This window comes from Balaenoptera physalus (genome assembly GCF_965194825.1).
Source record: "Balaenoptera physalus genome assembly, chromosome: 19".
NCBI classification, from domain to species: Eukaryota; Metazoa; Chordata; class Mammalia; order Artiodactyla; family Balaenopteridae; genus Balaenoptera; species Balaenoptera physalus.
This window is the reverse complement of record NC_138900.1, coordinates 56027284-56048413: the sequence shown is the minus strand read 5'-3', so window position 1 is coordinate 56048413 and position 21130 is coordinate 56027284. Positions and strand designations below refer to the sequence as shown.

Genomic DNA, 21130 nt, shown 5'->3' with positions numbered 1-21130 from the left:
TCTTAGTTAGCAACCAAAAGTACTCCTTTCTCAGAAGGCCACAATGCTAACGTAGGGAATTTTGTATCTTTTTATTGACTTTTTAGTTCAGTACTCTTTCTTTCAAAAAAATTCTTTTGATTTTGAACTTATTTCTTCATGTTTTATATGTAAATGCTGCAGAAGTTTTGGTGGATTTGTTGCTTTATTAGCCAAAACATCTCTGCAAAGAACTCACTGTGGTTTTAGCACTGCATGATCAAAACCCAAGCCCAGTGTATGAGGGCTCATAGAGTAAAAGCGGTTTGACCTTGGTTGTCCTTCATTTCTTCAGAGTCACTTCCGTCATCATCATGTGGTTTACTACTACTGCTGCATTCAGGAAACGTGGGCTTTTTTGCAGAAGCGTACAGTGTAGGTTGTTTTGCCATCAGTAAATGAGGATTAAAAAATAATACCAAATTTACTTTCTTAATTTAGTTATTAAACTATAAATTTTAAAAGTCACACTTGGTCAAAAATTAAAATGATTGTAAAAATTTGTAAAAAGAAATGCTTATATTTTATCACATTTTTGGGTTTTAATTGATAAAATAACCCTAAACTTTCATACACACTGTAATGTGGTCTTACTGCACAAGACTAATATCACATGTGACCACCTTGCAAGTTTGACAGTATCTGAATTGGTCTATGTTCTGTTTAATGCAATGAGTCCATCATTCATGTCCTGAATATTGTGACATTGTCAAATTGCTAAGCAAGTTTCTAAATACTCACTCAAAATTTTTGTACCTATGTTGTCTTAGACCAATAACAGGTAGTTTTGCAGGCCACATTTTTGGTAGCTCTATATACAGTTCTACGCAAATCTTTCCCTAGTTATTCTAAAATGTTCTTTTTTTAAAAAATAAATTTATTTATTTTTATTTTTATTTTTGGCTGCATTGGGTCTTTGTTGCTGTGCATGGGCTTTCTTTCGTTGTGGCGAGCGGGGGCTACTCTTTGTTGAGGTGCACGGGCTTCTCACTGCAGTGGCCTCTCCTGTTGCAGAGCACGGGCTCTAGGTGTGCAGGCCTCAGTAGTTGTGGCACGCGAGCTCTAGAGCGCAGGCTCAATAGTTATGACGCTTGGGCTTAGTTGCTCCGCGGCATGTGGGATCTTCCCGGACCAGGACTCGAACCCATGTCCCCTGCATTGGCAGGCGGATTCTTAACCACTGTGCCACCAGGGACGCCCCAAAATGTTCTTAATAGCTATATTTCTTGTCCAGTCCAACCTCCAATCCAAGATTACACTCTGCGTTTAGTCTTTTATTTATTTATTATTTTAATAAATTTATTTATTTTATTTTATTTATTTTTGGCTGCGTTTGGTCTTCATTGCTGCGCCCGGGCTTTCTCTAGTTGTAGCAAGCAGGGGCTACTCTTCGTTGTGGTGTGCAGGCTTCTCATTGCAGTGGCTTCTCTTGTTGCAGAGCACGGGCTCTAGATGTGTGGGTTTCAGTAGTTGTGGCTCGAGGGCTCTAGAGCGCAGGCTCAGTAGTTATGGCACACGGGCTTAGTTGCTCCGCGGCATGTGGGATCTTCCCAGACCAGGGATCAAACCCATGTCCCCTGCATTGGCAGGCAGATTCTTAACTACTGTGCCACCAGGGAAGTCCCTGCATTTAGTCTTTTTTTTTTTTTTAATGGACTTTATTATGTTGAGGTAGGTTCCCTCTATGCCCACTTTCTGGAGAGTTTTTATCATAAATGGGTGTTGAATTTTGTCAAAAGCTTTTTCTGCATCTATTGAGATGATCATATGGTTTTTATTCATCAATTTGATAATATGGTGTATCACATTGATTGATTTGCGTATATTGAAGAATCCTTGCATCCCTGGGATAAATCCCACTTGATCATGATGTATAATCCTTTTAATGTGTTGTTGGATTCTGTTTGCTAGTATTTTGTTGAGGATTTTTGCATCTATATTCATCAGTGATATTGGTCTGTAATTTTCTTTTTTTGTAGTATCTTTGTCTGGTTTTGGTATCAGGGTGATTTTGGCCTCATAGAATGAGTTTGGGAGTGTTCCTTCCTCTGCAGTTTTTTGGAAGAGTTTGAGAAGGATGGGTGTTAACTTCTCTAAATGTTTGATAGAATTCACCTGTGAAGCCATCTGGTCCTGGACTTTTGTTTGTTGGAAGTTTTTTTTTTTTAATTTATTATTTATTTATTTATTTATTTTTGGCTGTGTTGGGTCTTCGTTTCTGTGCGAGGGCTTTCTCCAGTTGCGGCGAGTGGGGGCCACTCTTCATTGTGGTGCGCGGGCCTCTCACTATCGCGGCCTCTCTTGTTGCAGAGCACAGGCTCCAGACGCTCAGGCTCAGTAGTTGTGGCTCACGGGCCCAGTTGCTCCGCGGCATTTGGGATCTTCCCAGACCAGGGCTCGAACCCGTGTCCCCTGCATTGGCAGACAGATTCTCAACCACTGCGCCACCAGGGAAGCCCTGTTGGAAGATTTTTAATCACAGTTTCAATTTCATGACTTGTGATTGGTCTTCATATTTTCTATTTCTTCCTGGTTCAGTCTTGGAAGGTTATACCTTTCTAAGAATTTGTCCATTTCTTCCAGGTTGTCCATTTTATTGGCATACCGTTGCTTATAGTAGTCTCTTAGGATGCTTTGTATTTCTGCGGTGTCTGTTGTAACTTCTCCTTTTTCATTTCTAATTTTATTGATTTGAGTCCTCTCCCTCTTTTTCTTGATGAGTCTGGCTAAAGGTTTATCAATTTTGTTTATCTTCTCAAAGAACCAGCTTTTAGTTTTATTGATCTTTGCTATTGTTTTCTTTGTTTCTATTTCATTTATTTCTGCTCTGATCTTTATGATTTCTTTCCTTCTGCTAACTTTGGGTTTTGTTTGTTCTTCTTTCTCTAGTTTCTTTAGGTGTAAGGTTAGATTGTTTACTTGAGATTTTTCTTGTTTCTTTAGGTAGGCTTGTATAGCTATAAACTTCCCTCTTAGAACCGCTTTTGCTGCATCCCATAGATTTTGGGTCGTTGTGTTTTCATTGTCATTTGTCTCTAGGTATTTTTTTATTTCCTCTTTGATTTCTTCAGTGATCTCTTGGTTATTTAGTAACGTATTGTTTAGCCTCCATGTGTTTGTCTTTTTTACGTTTTTTTCCCTGTAATTCATTTCTAATCTCATAGCGTTGTGGTCAGAAAAGATGCTTGATATGATTTCAATTTTCTTAAATTTACTGAGGATTGATTTGTGACCCAAGATGTGATCTATCCTGGAGAATGTTCCGTACGCACTTGAGAAGAAAGTGTAATCTGCCGCTTTTGGATGGAATGTCCTATAAATATCAATTAAATCTATCTGGTCTGTTGTGTCATTTAAAGCTTCTGTTTCCTTATTTATTTTCATTTTAGATGATCTGTCCATTGGTGTAAGTGATGTGTTAAAATCCCCCACTATTATTGTGTTACTGTTGATTTCCTCTTTTATAGCTGTTAGCAGTTGCCTTATGTATTGAGGTGCTCCTATGTTGGGTGCATATATATTTATAATTGTTATATCTTCTTCTTGGATTGATCCCTTGATTATTATGTAGTGTCCTTCCTTGTCTCTTGTAACATTCTTTATTTTAAAGTCTATTTTATCTGATATGAGTATAGCTACTCCAGCTTTCTTTTGATTTCCATTTGCATGGATATCTTTTTCCATCCTGTCACTTTCAGTCTGTATGTGTCCCTAGGTCTGAAGTGGGTCTCTTGTAGACAGCATATAGATGGGTCTTGTTTTTGTATCCATTCATCAAGCCTGTGTCTTTTGGTGGGAGCATTTGATCCTTTCACGTTTAAGGTAATTATCGATATGTATGTTCCTATGACCATTTTCTTAATTGTTTTTTTTTGTAGGTCCTTTTCTTCTCTTGTGTTTCCCACTTAGAGAAGTTCCTTTAGCATTTGTTGTAGAGCTGGTTTGGTGGTGCTGAATTCTCTTAGCTTTTGCTTGTCTGGTAAAGCTTTTGATTTCTCCATCAAGTCTGAATGAGATCCTTGCTGGGTAGAGTAATCTCGGTTGTAGGTTCTTCCCTTTCATCACTTTAAGTATATCATGCCACTCCCTTCTGGCTTGCAGAGTTTCTGCTGAGAAATCAGCTGTTAACCTTATGGGAGTTCCCTTGTATGTTATTTGTCGTTTTTCCCTTGCTGCTTTCAATAATTTTTCTTTGTCTTTAATTTTTGCCAGTTTGATTACTATGTGTCTCGGCATTTTTCTCCTTGGGTTTATCCTGTATGGGACTTGATGCACTTCCTGGACTTGGGTGGCTATTTCCTTTCCCATGTTAGGGAAGTTTTCGGTTATAATCTCTTCAAATATTTTCTCGGGTCCTTTCTCTCTCTCTTCTCCTTCTGGGACTCCTATAATGCGAATGTTGTTGCGTTTAATGTTGTCCCAGGGGTCTCTTAGGCTGTCTTCATTTCTTTTCATTCTTTTTTCTTTATTCTGTTCCGCAGCAGTGAATTCCACCATTCTGTCTTCCAGGTCACTTATCCGTTCTTCTGCCTCAGTTATTCTGCTATTGATTCTTTCTAGTGTAGTTTTCATTTCACTTATTGTATTGTTCATCTCTGTTTGTTTGTTCTTTAATTCTTCTAGGTCTTTGTTAAACATTTCTTGCATCTTCTTGATCTTTGCCTCCATGCTTTTTCCGAGGTCCTGGATCATCTTCACTATCATTATTCTGAATTCTTTTTCTGGAAGGTTGCCTATCTCCACTTCATTTAGTTGTTTTTCTGGGTTTTTTTCTTGTCCCTTCATCTGGTACATAGCCCTCTGCCTTTTCATCTTGTCTGTCTTTCTGTGAATGTGGTTTTTGTTCCACAGGCTGCAGGATTGTAGTTCTTCTTGCTTCTGCTGTCTGCCCTCTGGTGGATGAAGCTATCTAAGAGGCTTGTGTAAGTTTCCTGATGGGAGGGACTGGTGGTGGGTAGAGCTGACTCTGCATTTAGTCTTAAGAGCCCCTCTGTGTTGTAGAGTGTCTCTCAGTTTGGGTTGTTGCCTTGTTTCCTCATGGTTAACTTCATATTAATCACTTTCGACAAAAATACTACATTGATGATGTTTTGTCCTCCTCAGTACATCTCATCATTAACACCGATTATTGGTGGCAATAAGTTAGACTACTTAGGCAATATGTGTCAGAATTCTCCATTGCAAAGACACCCTTTTCCCATATAATCATTTTAGGGATCCATTAAATAAATCTTGGTGATGTGAATTAAGAATGTATTTTGCTGGGCTTCCCTGGTGGCGCAGTGGTTAAGAATCCGCCTGCCAATGCAGGGGACACGGGTTCGAGCCCTGGTCCGGGAAAATCCCACATGCCGCGGAGCAACTAAGCCCATGCGCCACAACTACTGAGCCTGAGCTCTAGAGCCTTCGAGCCACAGCTATTGAAGCCCATGTGCCTAGAGCCCGTGCTCCGCAGCAAGAGAAGCCACCACAGTGAGAAGCCCGCGCACAGCAACGAAGACCCAATGCAGCCATTAATTAATTAATTAATTAATTAATTAATTAATTTTAAAAAATAAAAAGGGAACTCTCTTTAAAAAAAAAAAAAAAAAAGAATGTATTTTGCTGCCAGAAATTATACTGGGAACTATTGAGCTATCCAACAGAGGTTAGTAGAACACTGATAGTGAACCAAAGTCCTACAGAAATAATACAGAAAGTGTTTAATATACCTTTGGGAATATAGGTTTTAAATTTTTGGAAATTTTTCTTGGCTCGCATTATTTCCCATGTGTCATATAGGATATCTAAGAAAGATTTATTATAACTTTACCATTGACTTTACATAGAGAGTAATAAGAAAAGCTGGTGAATAACTGTCATTATGAGAAATCATTGAATTTCCTGATCAAATTAAATTTTGTGGATTTATTAATATTTATAAATATAGTTGACTGACACAAATTTTCTATTTCTTTTTTTCTTTAAAAAAATTTTTTTTTCTTTCATTTTTTAAGGCAAATGGATGATGATTTTAAATACTGGATGAGTATTCAGAGAACCTGCTGTTTCTATCATTTGTCAGAAGAGGGCAGCACCATATCTATCAAAAAACAGCAGTATGAATAAGGAAACACTTTTTTTCCATAAATATACACACTCTCACGCACATATATTTTATACTCAAAAGTAATATATGCTTATTACTGTAAACACATACGTGCAGAGATATATAACGCGACAAGTGAAAGTTCTGTGTAACGCCTTCCTCCTAAAAAAACCCAAAAATTCTGTTAATAATTGTCATGTTGGCAGGATTTTTTTAAAAACTTCAATTATTTATACTTAAATTTAGGTATTATAAGGAACCCTCATGTAGGAACTTGGAGGGCCTGAATTTTGACAACCAGATGCAAAGTTGGTAAATGGATTTGAGCATGTCTTTTAATCTCTTGATGTCATTATTCTGCTTTTCCTTTTTGTCTTTGTATCAAGTTAAGAAATGTGAGAAAGAGCTACTAATGACTGGGAGGAATTTGTAAGTGTAAGCATAAGGTAGTGTTAGCACAAAGTTAGTCTTTTGGGTTTTTTCTAATTATGTTTTAATTGTTAAATTTAGGATTTTTACCTTTTTGTTTCGGTTTTCTCCCACTTGAAAAATGTGTAGCTTATTAACCTTGGTGAATGAGGAAATACAGTATTTTTTTTCCTTCCCTATCATATAACCAGCTGAGCCAGTTAGCTCAGAATTTCCTAAATGATTCACCTTTTGGAAGAGGCCAGTCATGGAAAGTTTCTGCCTAAATAAAGACTTCTCGGGAAGTTGTGATTACGTGAAAATGAAGTTAAGATGGAATTCCTTCTGCTAGCACTTGAATTAACTGTTGCTAATGATGGGCCTTTTCCTGTCAGGGTTCCCTCTTGTACATTAGGAGTGGTCTATAATTTAACTGTTCTCCTACTTGAAGATATTTTGATAGCGAATCCTGCCCCCCCTCCCCCCGTCTGCATCTAGGTCGACGCCTGACTTGCAGGATCTTAGTTGCCTGAACAGGGATTGAACCCAGGCCCCGGCAGTGAAAGCACCGAGTCCTAACCACTGGACCGCCAGGGAATTCCTGCGAATCTGTTCTTATTGCTTGTTAAAAGTGGAGTTCTTCTAGGCATATTCTCAGTATACAGTAATCTGCTTATTATTACTTTGTGTCATTTATCAAAGTCCCTGAGAGAAATATTCCAGTTTAAAGAACTTGTTTCCTAGTGAATATGAATAAGACTTTTTTAAAAAAAATAAATTTATTTATTTTATTTTTGGCTGCATTGGGTCTTCATTGCTGCGTGTGGGGTTCCTCTGGTCGCGGCGAGCAGGGGCTACTCTTCGTTGTGGTGCGCAGGCTTCTCACTGCGATGGCTTCTCTTGTTGCAGAGCACGGGCTCTAGGCTCGCGGGCTTCAGTAGTTGCAGCATGCAGGCTCAGTAGTTGTGGCTCGTGGGCTCTAGAGCCCAGGCTCAGTAGTTGTGGCGCTTGGGCTTAGTTGCTCTGCGGCATGTGGGATCTTCCTGGACCAGGGCTTAAACCCGTGTCCCCTGCATTGGCAGGAGGATTCTTAACCACTGTGCCACCAGGGAAGTCCATGAATAAGACTTTCACAGTAAGAAATTAATAGAGATATTCCCACAACTTATACTCTTTTCCATGCTTCCTTTATGCCACTTACTATATATCATGTTTTGTTATGATTTGTTTTCATGGTTGGCTGTCCTGATGGACTGTGAGCCAGTCAGGGCAGAGACCATGTCATATCTTTTTATATGTCTCATGTTAAACACAGTGCCTGCATCTAGGTCGCTTTTCAGTCTTTATCTTCTCTCATCACCAGCATTCTAAAGTTTCATAATGATGTGCCTTTATGTAGATCTTTTTAAATTGCTGGGTCATGGCAGTTCCCCAGTGGCCTAGTGGTTAGGATTCAGCACTGTCACTGCTGTGGCCTGCATTCAATCCCTGGTCGGGGAACTGAGATCCCGCAAGCCGCGTGGTACGGTCAAAATATTTTTAAAAATAAATTGTTGGGTCAGATATTCTGTGGAACAGTCATTTTGTGGAAACTTCTAGGAAATTTTTCTTTTTGTTCATAACTTCCCATATTTTCTTATTCTGAAATTCCTATTGGTTAAATTGATGTAATAGTAAGGCTCTGCTAGGCTCTGCTGGGGTAACAAATAAACCCAGAAAGTCCGTAGCATAACACATATTTATTTCTTACTGGTACAAAGTCCAACACAGGTTGGGTAGCACTACATCTTACAACTCAGCCATCCGAAACACGTAGGAAACACATAGCCTTTGAGGTTGTTGTGGCAAAGGAAGAGTGAATAGATACATCTTCATTTAATTTGTCTGTTTTGAGAATGAGACTTCAGCCCTGCCATCTGAGTCTGGAACTTATGTGATTTTCATTTCTCCAACGAGTAATGGGTTCTGGGTTGGGTAGGGGTCAGTAGCCTGTGGTATAAGGTAGAGAAGGGGATCTGGGACCTAGACGCTCCTGATACAAACTTTCAACTAGTTTTAGCCCCACTCCTCTCCCCGACCTTCAAAGTTTCCTGGTATCTCAGTTTACCGAGCCTTTCTAGGATACTGCTTGCTTGTTGGCCATTTCACATGGCTACCAACTTGAGAGATTAGAGCAAACAAAGACTTAAGTCAACTATTACTTGTGTGTTTGCTTTCTACCTTCAAAAAATGTGATTGACATCTTTCTCCGATTATACCTGTTCTTATCCTTGTGTAGTTTTGCCTTTGTAAATTTGTTTACCACTGTTTGTCAGGGTTTTGGTAGGGAGTAGAGTTCAAACCACCATTTCCAAGTGGAAGTTTCCACTTGTTCTTCATAAGCCATCTCAGGTCTGCCCCAGATTCTACCCAGGGCAAGGAGATTTAAAGCAACTTTCTAGGCCAGTACTCTGGGACTCTGCATTAAGCCTCAGGTTTGGATGTAGGTTTATTTTGGTTGTCTCTATAGCAGTGTAAGTAATCACCCCAGAATTTAGCAGCTTAAAACAGTTGTTTTATTGTAATTTCTTGTAGTTCTGAGGTGGCTGGACTCAGCTAGATGGTTCTTGTGCAGAACCTCTCATGCAGTTGTAGTTAGTGGCTGGGTCTGGGGCCATCTTGAAAGTTTATTTACTCCCATGTGTGGTGCCTGGGCCAGGAAGAAACACCTGGGGTCTGGAACGGGCTCCTTAGGTATCTCTGTCTCAGTGGTATTCCCATGTGTTCTCTCCAGCATGGCGGCTTCAGGGCAGCCAGACTTCTTGTGTGGTAACTTGGGGTTTCAGAGGTGCATTCTTGAGAGAGAGCCACCTGGAAGCTCTATCACCTTTTCTCAGTGAGCCTTACAAGTCATGTAGTGCCCCTTCCACTGAACGTTGTGAGTCGAGGCAGCCACAAAGGCCCACCCAGTTTCAAGGGGGGTGACATATACTCTCCCTTTCACTGGGGTAGTGTCAGGTTCTGGAAGAGCATGGGGGTTGGGAAATTTGTGGCAACCATCTTTGGGAAATAGAATTTACTGAAGGGTTCTCTCTAGCATTGCTACTTAATCTCTAGATGAGAAAAAGTAACTTAACCCCTTAGATATCAGTGTTCTTACTCATGAAATGTAAATGTGTTAGCTGCTGCTACAGAAATGCTACAGACCATCCCAAAACACAGTGGTGTACACCAATAAGAATTTATTTGTTGAGCATGTGTTTCTGGATATCTGGGGTTCAGCTAATCTAGGCTGGTCTCCAAGCTGCTTGTTGGGTTCAGATCTGCAGCATGTGTCTTTCAGCCGTCTTGGACCAGCAGCTCCCTGAGGCATACTGTTCTTATGGCTAAAGGGAGGAACTCAAGGGGCAAGTGAAACAGCACAAATACATTTAAAGCTTCTTTTTCTGTCAAATCAGCTAACATCTCATTGACTGTTGAAGCAAGTCATGTATCCAAGCTCAGCATCGGTAGGGTAGGGGAGTATCTTCTTGGTCCACAGGGAAGGACTGAATATTTGCTGAATGGTGGTCTAAGCTATCATATAAATTCTTTCTCTTGTTTTTGACTCTTGACTCTTAGTACTGAGAGGTTTACTTAGGAGAATAGAGGGACACACAAATTAAGCCCAATACAGAGTAGGAGCAGATTTGTGGGGGGACCTTGATTTGGGGGGTTCAGCAGTTTGTATTTGATCCTCTGAGTAATAGAGAGCCATCATGAGAACTTGAGTAGGGGAGTAACAGAGTGTTCGTTTGTTTGTTTGTTTGTTTGAAGTCATCCTTCAAGATTAAGGCAGTCTTTGCCAGTGAAGATTCTTAATGTAAAACTCTCAACCTCTTATTTTGTGCCACTTGTGTGGGTGACACAGTACTGAGTGCAGGAGTGAGATGGTTCTTAACGAGAAAATTTGGTTCTGGTCCTAAGAAGCCTAGAAGGAAGAAGAGAAAAGATAGAGACTTCTATTCCTGCAAATCTAGAATTTATAGGATTCGTCTGTCATTATGCTGAATGACCTGTTTGAACACTCATGGTAACACAGTGACCATAATCTTGGACCCTCCAACAGACAGATTGGCATTTAAACAAAATTCCTCAGATGTTTTTATTGACTGGTCAAACCCAGGCCAGCATTAGGCATTTCGCTTCTTTATCTGAAATTTCAGGCACCATTAATACTTTTATTTGATCCTTTAGGACTCAGTTTTGTTTTGTTTTGTTTTTTTGGAGAATTACGTTTTATTTGACGGACTTGATGAGGACTTAAGCCTGGAAGACAGCCTCTCAGATGACTCTGAGGGACTGCTCTGAAGAGGTCAGGGAGGAGCCAGGATATATAGGAGTTTTTGCAAACCAGGTAGTAGGAACATCAAAAGATTATTGTTGATTAAAGAAAAACAGGGACTTCCCTGGTGAGGACTCAGTTTTATTGAGAGCACTTTTTCCAGATTTGAAATTGGACAGGATTCTCAATCGTGTCGCTTTCTTCCACTCCTAAGTCACTGCCTGTTTGGCCGGTTTTAAGGAGTTTTGTTCCATCTTTGGGTTGTTAGGTATAGAACAGGAGCCTTCTTTAGAGTATTCCCAATTGTTTATACTGTTGCTTTTCTCCTTGAAATCATGCCAGTGTTTTTCTCCCAAATACTCCATCTCCCCATTCCAACTTTTACTTAAGTGTGAGCACTAATCTGCGTGTGAGGTGCAGTGGAAGAGCCCTTTTCAGCCTTCACATCGGTGACCCACATGGGCTGTGATTCAGGGGTGACTATCACGCTGACAGAAGTAATGGAGGGGATTTGAGAGACATCAGACTTACATATGCTGTTGTTTCATTTGTTAAATTAATAAGGGGACAATGTCTTTATCTAGAACTGTCACAGTACACTTTAATCATAAAGCTCAGCAGCCAGAATTTATAGAAAGCCCAGTGGGTTTTTCCTTGTTGTTATTTATGCCCTTTTCTTAGATTTTTTGTTTCTTTCTTTTTATTCCTCTTGTAAACTTGGTGTCTCCTTCCTTGGTACAGGGTGACTAAGGAAGTGGATGCTACATCTAAAGAAGCCAAATCCTTCTTCAAGCAAAATGAGAAAGAAAAACCCCAGGCTAATGTCCCTTCAGCTCTGCCGTCACTTCCTGCCGGGTCAGGGTGAGTAGTCTAGTCTCAGGTCCAGGTGTACCTGGCACGTTGGAGAAGCTGTTTTCAGTACAAGGACACCCTTTACCTGTAGCTCTCGTGACTCCTTTCCTGAGAGAAGGAATTCTGCTGCTGTTGTGCCTTTGCTGAAATATTTGCCAAAATGGGGGAGGCAGAGGAAAATTAGACATAGGCTTCTTGTTTGATTCTGAAAAAAGTCCTGATACACAGTGTTGGCCACAGAGCTGAGCACATAGTAGACTTTACATTTAAAAAATAATTTTTTTTTAAAGCATGACATTTATTTATTTGTTTATTTATTTATTTTTGGTTGCGATGGGTCTTCGTTGCTGCGCACGGGCTTTCTCTAGTTGCGGCTAGCGGGGGCTACTACTCTTCATTGCGGTGCTCGGGGCTTCTCATCACGGTGGCTTCTGTTGTTGCAGAGCATGAGCTCTAGGCGCATGGGCTCTGTAGTTGTGGCTTGCGGGCTCTAGAGCGCAGGCTCAGTAGTTGTGGCGCAAGGGCTTAGTTGCTCTGCAGCATGTGGGATCCTCCCAGACCAGGGCTTGAACCCGTGTCCCCTGCATTGGCAGGTGGATTCTTAACCACTGTGCCACCAGGGAAGTCCCTAAAAAATAATTTTTGAATGAAAATATCAGCAGATCATCAGAACTTGTAATAAAGATTTGGGTTGAGTACTTGCTTCCACCCCCAAAGACCTCATAGGAACAGAAAAAGGTCAAAGCTGACTTACAAATAATTTTGTTAACACATCATCAAGAACTTAATAGTTTTTCTCCCTTCATATTTTCCATACTGCATGGGCTATTTTTAGCTGAAGACTAGAATTCTTTCTTTGGAGGAAATAAAAATTCCCTTCTTCTTAACCTGTATGTAAGATGGAAAGCATCACAGTAAGTATGAGGAACCAGGGCACTAGCCTACAGAGAAGTGAAGATGGACCACACCGTTGTAACACTGATCACCTGCTGACTCCTGAGGGGGAGCTCTCTGTCCTTGAGGTGTTTGGGGTAGAACAAGTCATCTATAGGGGCTTCGCTGATCCTTAAGTCAGTTTGTTGCTTCATCCTTCCCTCCCAAAACAGTGAAGTTTTGTTTTGTGTTTTTACATTAAAAAAAAAAAATCATTGGTTTTCCTGTCAGGTTACGAGCTTTTATAGGACAGGCCTTTCTCATCTTTGCAGCCCTGGCTCCAAACAACACTGTGTTACACTGGTGTGCATTTACCCAAAAGCAAACCCTGAGACAAAGGTCTGAATGCAACTCATTAGTGCGGGAGGTGATTCCAGGAAGCCCGAGCAGGGAAGTGAAGAGGCGTGGGAAGGCAGCCAGTGCGGGGTGTACTTTCCAGCCGCTGCTGGTGGTGGCTGCTCCTCAGTCCTGCTGGTAGACTTGGCAAGGGCGAGGAGGCTGGGGTGTTTACCCTCCAGCTCCCGTCCGTGCTGGCTCAGCTGCTTCCTTGGCGCCCAGGCCACGAGCTGCAGGTGTTTGCAGTGACGCTGCCCTCAGGGTGTCATGGCGGTGAGTGCAGGGGCGTGTGGATGGCCTGTGTCCACATCTGCTCCATACTTTTTATCTGCTTCTTAATCCAAGCATTTCTCTCCCACTGGAGCAACTAGGTGGCAGAAGTCGTGTAGTAGTTACACAGGAACCTGAGAAGGAAAAGGATTTGAGTGCTTGCTACCACAGTGGAAATTAGGCAAACACCGAGGAGGGCATCTGTGAGAGGAGCAGAGTAATGCGAACAGAGTTCTCCAGACTGACCCTCTTTAATACTCTCGGCCAGTGCTTTTCAAGCTGTGGTTTGCAATCATCATTTAAGAGAAATGAAATAGAATAAATGTCATAGTACATCATGTGGTAAGAATAAATATTGTTTTCACAAAATTTTTATTTCAGTGTGGGTTTTGTTTGTTTGTTTTCGGTTGTGCCCGCGGCTTGCAGTATCTTAGTTCCCTGACCAGGGATCGAACCCAGGCCCCCAGCAGTGAAAGCACCGAGTCCTGACCGCTGGACTGCCAGGGAATTCCCTATTTTGGTTATAAATGTGCTTGTACAGGGTGACAAAATAAACTATATTTTTTATGAGGGCTGATATAAAAAATATGAGGCTCTTGGCTGAAGCAACATGCTTTTAGCCTTCTAATCATTATATTGTTTGACAGGGATTTTCTTCATACCAGTGACTTTCAAACTTTATTGACTGCAACTCAAAATAAGGAGTACATTTTACATTATGACTTAGTATACCCATAAATATAGGTATGTTAAAAAGTGAAATAAAAATTTGGTGAAATTATATTTACCTTTACTATGTATGGTGAACTCTTCTATTTTATTTCCATTATTATGTAATTATTATGTGTAGTGTGTGTCATTTAAAAAAATGTTATGACCCACTGAATTGATTTCACAGTCTGTTACAACCTGAATTTGACAAATACTGCTCTAGACTACTTATAGAAGTAGCCTTCTGCAGGCTTGTCTTTGGGTTACCAGGCTTTTATCTGGTATTATTAAACAGTGTCTCTTGGCATTTATTGAAAAGTGTTACGGTAAATTAAGTACTAGATTAAGTACTAGATAGAAATAAAGGCAGAGTTTCTTCTGCCTTAGGTTTCTAGCATAGTTAGTTTCAACTAGCATAATTTTTACTTCTCTCTTCCTTGGGTGTTTCTTAAAATAATCCATATTAATGCTTAGAGATTCTACTTGGAAACAATGTGTTTCAGAAAACACTGTTACCATAGTTATGGAGATAACCAGAGGAGGGAGAAGTGGTAGCTTGTCAAGGTCACCTTGTTTAAGTCACTAAGTCACTCATGGAAATCTCACTGTATTCTGTATTCATGCCTTCTTTTCTTTTTTTTTTTTTTGTATTTTTTTTTAATTTTCTAAGTAAACACTACCTACAAATACAACCCTGTTTTGTTTTTTAAAAATTTATTTATTTATTTATTTATTTATTTATTTATGGCTGTGTTGGGTCTTCGTTTCTGTGCGAGGGCTTTCTCTAGTTGTGGCAAGCGGGGGCCACGCCACTCTTCATCGCGGTGCGCGGGCCTCTCACTATTGCAGCCTCTCTTGTTGCGGAGCACAGGCTCCAGACACGCAGGCTCAGTGCTTGTGGCTCATGGACCTAGCTGCTCTGCAGCATGTGGGATCTTCCCAGACCAGGGCTTGAACCCGTGTCCCCTGCATTAGCAGGCAGATTCTCAACCACTGCGCCACCAGGGAAGCCCCATGCCTTCTTTTCTTAGAAAGAGCTAATAGCCTTTGGAAGATAAGAAATCTGCTATGATGATATCTGTATTAGGGGAACCCAGCAGGAAACAGATGGCATCCTCAAATTAGGATACCTTGAGGAGAGTTTAATAACTCACAGAATAATGAAAAACCACAGGGAGAGGGACAGTATGGTGTCTCTGGGCCTAGTAATAATGAGGCTCCATCACCACCCCTAGACCTGAAGGGGCAAGACAGGGATCAGCTTATGGCAGTGAAGATAGGGAGGGCCTCCTGTCAGGAGCTGAGAACTTCACTTGAGTGATGGACCATCTAGGGGAAGCCAGGGGAGTAAATATCCAAATATTCCATTCCTCCCTCCATCCCATCTCTTGCTAGGGCACTCCATTGGCCACTGAGGCTTACGAAAGAAAAAATTATCCTAGTACTTGTTAAAATGGTAAGGAAGACTTATTCAAGATTATTGCAGTAGTTGTTAATGACTATCACAATAGGGGGGAAAGATCAGACTTAACTTTGAATACAACAAAGACAGCTGGGGATTTATAGCCAGGGAACAGAATTGGGGGTGGGAGGATGATCAGTGGATGGAACAGTGCTGAGGGGAGACATGAGAAGTAGGGGGATTCTTGCTGAGCTGACCTAACAGGGTTCTTGCTGAAGGCAGGCCAAGGACTTATACATCAGAGGTGGCAAATGAGGAACTTGATCATATGTCGAGAGTGATCAGATATGAGTAGGCAGTTCTGTTTAAACTGATTTAGCAGGATTCTTGCCAAAACTGAGCTATGCAAGCCCGTCAAGGATGGGGCCAAGATTGAGGCTTAGTCGAGAAGAGGCCTCAAAGGAGCCTGACTAAGGTTGGATAAAGGAGAGAGTTTTTTGTCCATACAGGACAGCATCTGGGGCAGAGAGCAGCGTGGAGAAGGACGTAGAGGGAATCTAGAGGGGTCAACCAATGACATATCTTTTAGTAGATTAATGAACGACTGACTCCTTTATAAAGGGGTAAAGTGAAATTTGAGCAAAATCAGTTTCTTTGAAAGCTATAATGGCACATAACAGATTACAAGGATATGTCTGCCTCAGTAAAAAAGTCCTCACAGTTTGTACATGCAAATGGGGACACATTTAATTATGATACATGTACCTTGAATTTCTGAATAAATCCAGAAGATGACCTTCAAGGTTGGCATGATCATTTTTCTGATATTCATCTCAAAAAGCTTCCACAGTTGTAGTTGTGCTTGGGAAAAGACAGGCTCAAGAGGAATTCATTTGATCTGGGGTGTCTAAGTGCACACATTTTATCAGTGCAGACATTAGTATGTGCTGCAGGCTGCACATGCGTGGTATGCAAAGTTTTCAGGGGAAGAATCTACAGGAAATATCTAATTTATTAAAAGAAAATTATTTTAATGCAGTAAAATATTTTTTCCACAGACTCTTTTCATTTTCATTTTTGGAGTTGCGTTAATTTATAGAAATTGCCCAGCAGAAACACTTTGTTTATTTTTCTTCTCTCTAAACAGATTTAAGCAATACAGGAAAACCAGAGCAGGAGAGTAAAACATCCTGTCCCACATCCTTTGCCTAGCAAATAAGAATCACAGGAGCAAATGTTTGTAACTGACAATGCATTTCCGCCACATGTTTAAAATAGCACACTGCTTTGGCTATAAAAAGCCAAAGTTTATGCTTTGGGGATGGAGTAAACAAAACACCCAATTCATTAGAGGCCGGAGTCAGAAATGACAAGAAACTCTACGATTGGTAGAAAAAAGCACCGTGCTCAGCCTAATGTGTCTGAATTCCTCTAGTTCTGTTAGTCTAAGCTCTCGATCCACTTCTCACCCTCCACTTCCCTCCAGCCTTTGCTACCAATACTGTTGGCCACTTGAATCCAGCTTCTACCAGTGTTTGTGGGTGTCTGGCTGGTACATTTACTGCTTGCCTTCAACCCAACATTTATTACTTACTTTATTCCAACAGTGGGCAGCCGTTAGTTCCACTCAAGTTTATAATCCTACCCATAAGCGTTAACTTGTTTAATGAAGGGCTTACTATTTAGTTGCCTCCTTGTAGATTGAGAGTGACCTAAAGCAATAAAACATAAGGGTGAAAAACATCATTTTCCCATGTAACTTTGTCTTGTCTTCTCGGTCTATTGAGCAAAAAAGAAAAAAGAGGCTTTATTGTTGAGTCTCAGACAACATCCTGGGTGGTGTCAGTTTAGCAATGTTTGCCCCAAAGATAGAAGAGATAGAATTCCTCACAGTGTCACACTGAAGGTAGAAGACCTGTTGGTACTCAGTGTATTTGAGCAGTCAGTCCCCAGGACCTTTAATTTGTACAACAGTCTTGCTGTCTGAGCAGTTGATCTGATGTCTCCCAAGCTCCTCGGACGTGAGTTAATATGACTTTGTTGGCTTTTAAGTTTCAAAATATAGTCTTTTTTATACAGAGATCATTGAGCATTTCACTTAAAGTAACAAAAACCAGGGCTTCCCTGGTGGCGCAGTGGTTAAGAATCCGCCTGCTAATGCAGGGGACACGGGTTCGAGCCCTGGTCCGGGAAGATCCCACATGCCGCGGAGCAACTAAGCCTGTGCGCCACAACTACTGAGCCTGTGCTCTAGAGCCCACAAGCCATAACTACTGAAGCCCGCATGCCTAGATCCCATGCTCCGCAACAAGAGGAGCCACTGCAATGAGAAGCCCGCGTACTGCAACGAAGAGTAGCCCCTGCTCGCCGGAACTAGAGAAAGCCCACGCACAGCAATGAAGACCCAATGCAGCCAAAACTAAATAAATAAATTCATTAATTAAAAAAAATAAAAAAATAAAAACACTGACGAGCATTGCATACACAGCAGCCCTTAAAAAAAAAAAAAAGTAACAAAAACCAGACATAGCCACAGTACTGGGTGGAAATGTTTCTAATTTTTGATCAGAATCTCTTGTTATGAAGATCAGTTAGACCTCCGACCTATGTTGACTTATTTTTTAGGCCCTTTTACTTTTAAAGGAGTTGCATTCCCCTTGAGAGGAGCATTTCAAAGCTAGATCCAATTATATTTCAAGTGTTTTGACTGACAGGGAAGAAAGGACCCTCAGCTTATTCACAGAAAATATATTTACATCAACAACAAAAAAAGACAGGCCACCTCAAAAATCTGACTTCACCTCCTGGTTTGATGCTCTTGTGAAATGCCTGGTCAGGTGGTATGTGCCTATGAGTAGATATACATGGTGAGGTTACTGAATGCCTAAAAATGGCCATTTCAGGAAGAGGAGAATCAGCTTGTTTCAAAACCATGAGTATCATGAGTAAGTGCTTATTGGTAATTATTATAATTAAGATCATTAGAAGAAAGTGGGCATTCTAGACATGATCTGTGATATTGTTTGGATTTGTCTTTAAGAGAACAAATGGTATTAGTCTATTTAATTTTAAATTGGATGTGCTTTTTTCCTCACTTTTTAAAAATAGCTTTACTGAGCTGTTTTTATTTATTCACCTATTAAATTATATAGTTCATTTATTTTTTAGTGTATTCAGAGCTGTGCATCACTCCCCCCAAAATGCAGTCACTCTCCATCTTTATCCCCATTTCTCTCCCCCACCCCCAGGAAACCACTAGTCAATCTTCTGTGTCTAGGTTTGCCTATTTGGACATTTCATATAAATGGAATCATACAATATTTGTCCTTTTGGCTCTGGCTTCTGTGACTAGCATAATGTTTTCAAGGTTCATTCTTGTGTCTGTACTTCATTCCTTTTTATGGCTGAATAATATTCCATTGTATGGATGTACCACATTTTATTTATCCATTCATTAGTTGATGGGCATAGGATTGTTACCACTTTTTTTGACTATTACAAATAATTCTTCTATAATCATTCATATACAAGTTTTTGTGGGGACATGTCTTTTCATTTCACTTGGGTGTGTACCTGGGTGTGGAATTGCTGGGTCATATGGTAACTTGGACATGCTCTTGAATGGGACAGTGAGCCATAAGGGAAAAATCCAGGAGTGTTACCAAGGGGTTCCTTCCACCGTGATTTCTTTTAAAGCATGTATAGTTCTATATGTAAGCTCCTGCTGTAGGAAAAAAGAGATTGGTGGAAAACTGTAATGTCCAGTAACACTATAAAAGAAATGGCTAGAAAAAAGATACGGCAGTTTCCTTTTGTCATAATTAATGTTAGAAGTAAGGAGAGGGAGTTAAGCCTTTTGATTTGTTCCCACAGCCAGCTCTAAGCTTTCTACTTAGTGAGATTTCCTGTTTGATGATAATTTGGGGTTTTAGTTTAGTTGACTCAGGGCTGGCCCTGTCCTTATTTTGTTACTGTTTGTAAATAGATGTTCATGACTCTCGTTAACTTTTTTTTTTTTTTTTAAGCGGTACACTTTTATTTATTTATTTATTTATTGGTTGCATTGGGTTGGGTCTTCATTGCTGCGCATGGGCTTTTGCCCTAGTTGTGGCGAACGGGGGCTACTCTTCGTTGCAGAGCACAGGCTCTAGGTGCACAGGCTTCAGTAGTTGTGACTCACGGGCTCTAGAGCGCTGGCTCAGTAGTTGTGGCACACGGGCTTAGTTGCTCTGTGGCATGTGGGATCTTCCCGGGCCAGGGCTCGAACCCGTGTCCCCTGCATTGGCAGGTGGATTCTTAACCACTGAGCCACCAGGGAAGTCCTCCTCATTAACTTTTTTTTTTTTTTAATTATTATTTTTTAATGCTATTCTTGTCTGCTTACATTCTTTTTATTTATGTATGTATGTATGGCTGTGTTGGGTCTTCGTTTCTGTGCGAGGGCTTTCTCTAGTTGTGGCAAGCGGGGGCCACTCTTCATCGCAGTGCGTGGGCCTCTCACTATCGCGGCTCTCGTTGCCGAGCACAGGCTCCAGACGTGCAGGCTCAGTAATTGTGGCTCACGGGCCGAGTTGCTCCGCGGCATGTGGGATCTTCCCATACCAGGGCTCGAACCCGCGTCCCCTGCATTGGCAGGCAGATTCAACCACTGCGCCACCAGGGAAGCCCCTCATTAACTTTTGAATTTAACTTTGTTACTCTTAGTGAATGTGGTGCTGCCAGTAGGAGGTGTTCAGAAACGTGTGGTGAGATATTTTGGTGTCACATGACTTGAGACCATTGGTACTTAGTGGGTGGGTTTCAGGGATACTAAATATCCTGCAGTGCTTAGGACAGTTTGTACAGAGAATTTTCTTTTCCAGAATGCCAGCTTTGTGACATGCTGTTTTAGGGAGCTGGGGTCCTTCAGTTTCCAGTTTGAGACTCTGCTCCAGGTTAGACATTCACAAACTGGCAGTTGATGGATCAGATCTGTCCTTGTATGTTTTTATTTGGTCAGTATTTAAAAATCAGGAGAGTTGACATAAAACTCTGGATTACTGGTTTTTCTTCAGAAATGAGAAGTTGTGCCACTGCCCTCCCTCTTTCCTTACAGCAGCAAGGAGCTGGAGCAGAGTAGATGGGCTGCGCCTGTTCCTGTCCCTGCTCCTCATTTATGCTACCCGCTTGGTTCCTGTAGTCAGGTGTTTCTCACATGCTAGAATGCCATGTTTCCCTTTAATGACCAGGTTAATTTCCTTTTGGAACCAGTTTGTTCTCTAGATTAAGTATGACATACTGTCTTCTCATGCTGTAGGTTAAATGTTTCTCTATCCGTTTTAAAAGAATAGTTTCTGTTTATTGACAGTTTACCAAATTTAAGGCACCGTGCCAAGTGTTTTACATGTATTATTTCATTTATTCTACATAAACATTTCAAGAGATAGGTGCTAACTTTGTGCCCATTTCACAGATCAGGAAACTGAGGCTCAGGGAGGAGCCCTTAATTTGTTAGAATTGTATAGTTGATGGATGGTGGAGCCTGGATTCCAGTCCAGTTCTATTTGAGACTAAAGTCTGGGCTCTCAGCCCCTGTGCCTTACAACCACTCTTTCTTACCCTCCTAATTGGCCTTTTTTGTTAAAAGTATCTCTTCAGCTTTATAACTTATGAAGGACTCTTTGAAAGCTACTTTGTGTTTTGTTACTTTTGAAGGAAGTGAAATGACTATTTACTCCCATTTCCTTTGTAAGCCTTTTCCTCATTAACCATGGCTAGTCTGGGTTTCCTGTACTATATTTTAATCTCATCCTTATCTCATGAAATTGAA

The 21130-nt window shown here is 40.9% G+C and overlaps 1 protein-coding gene across 5 annotated transcripts in view; it reads left to right on the top strand.

Annotated features, from left to right (window-relative positions):
• CFDP1 (craniofacial development protein 1) overlaps window positions 1–21130 on the top strand; it is a 143721-nt gene that overhangs the window by 22385 nt on the left and 100206 nt on the right. For all 5 annotated transcript variants that reach the window (XR_014257006.1, XM_082439214.1, XM_082439213.1 and 2 more), the window contains exon 5: window positions 11559–11678. Coding sequence is in view for 4 of the 5 variants with exons in the window: in XM_082439214.1 (XP_082295340.1) it covers window positions 11559–11678 (120 nt within the window). In the remaining variant the exon portion in view is untranslated. The remainder of the gene's footprint in view (window positions 1–11558; window positions 11679–21130) is intronic.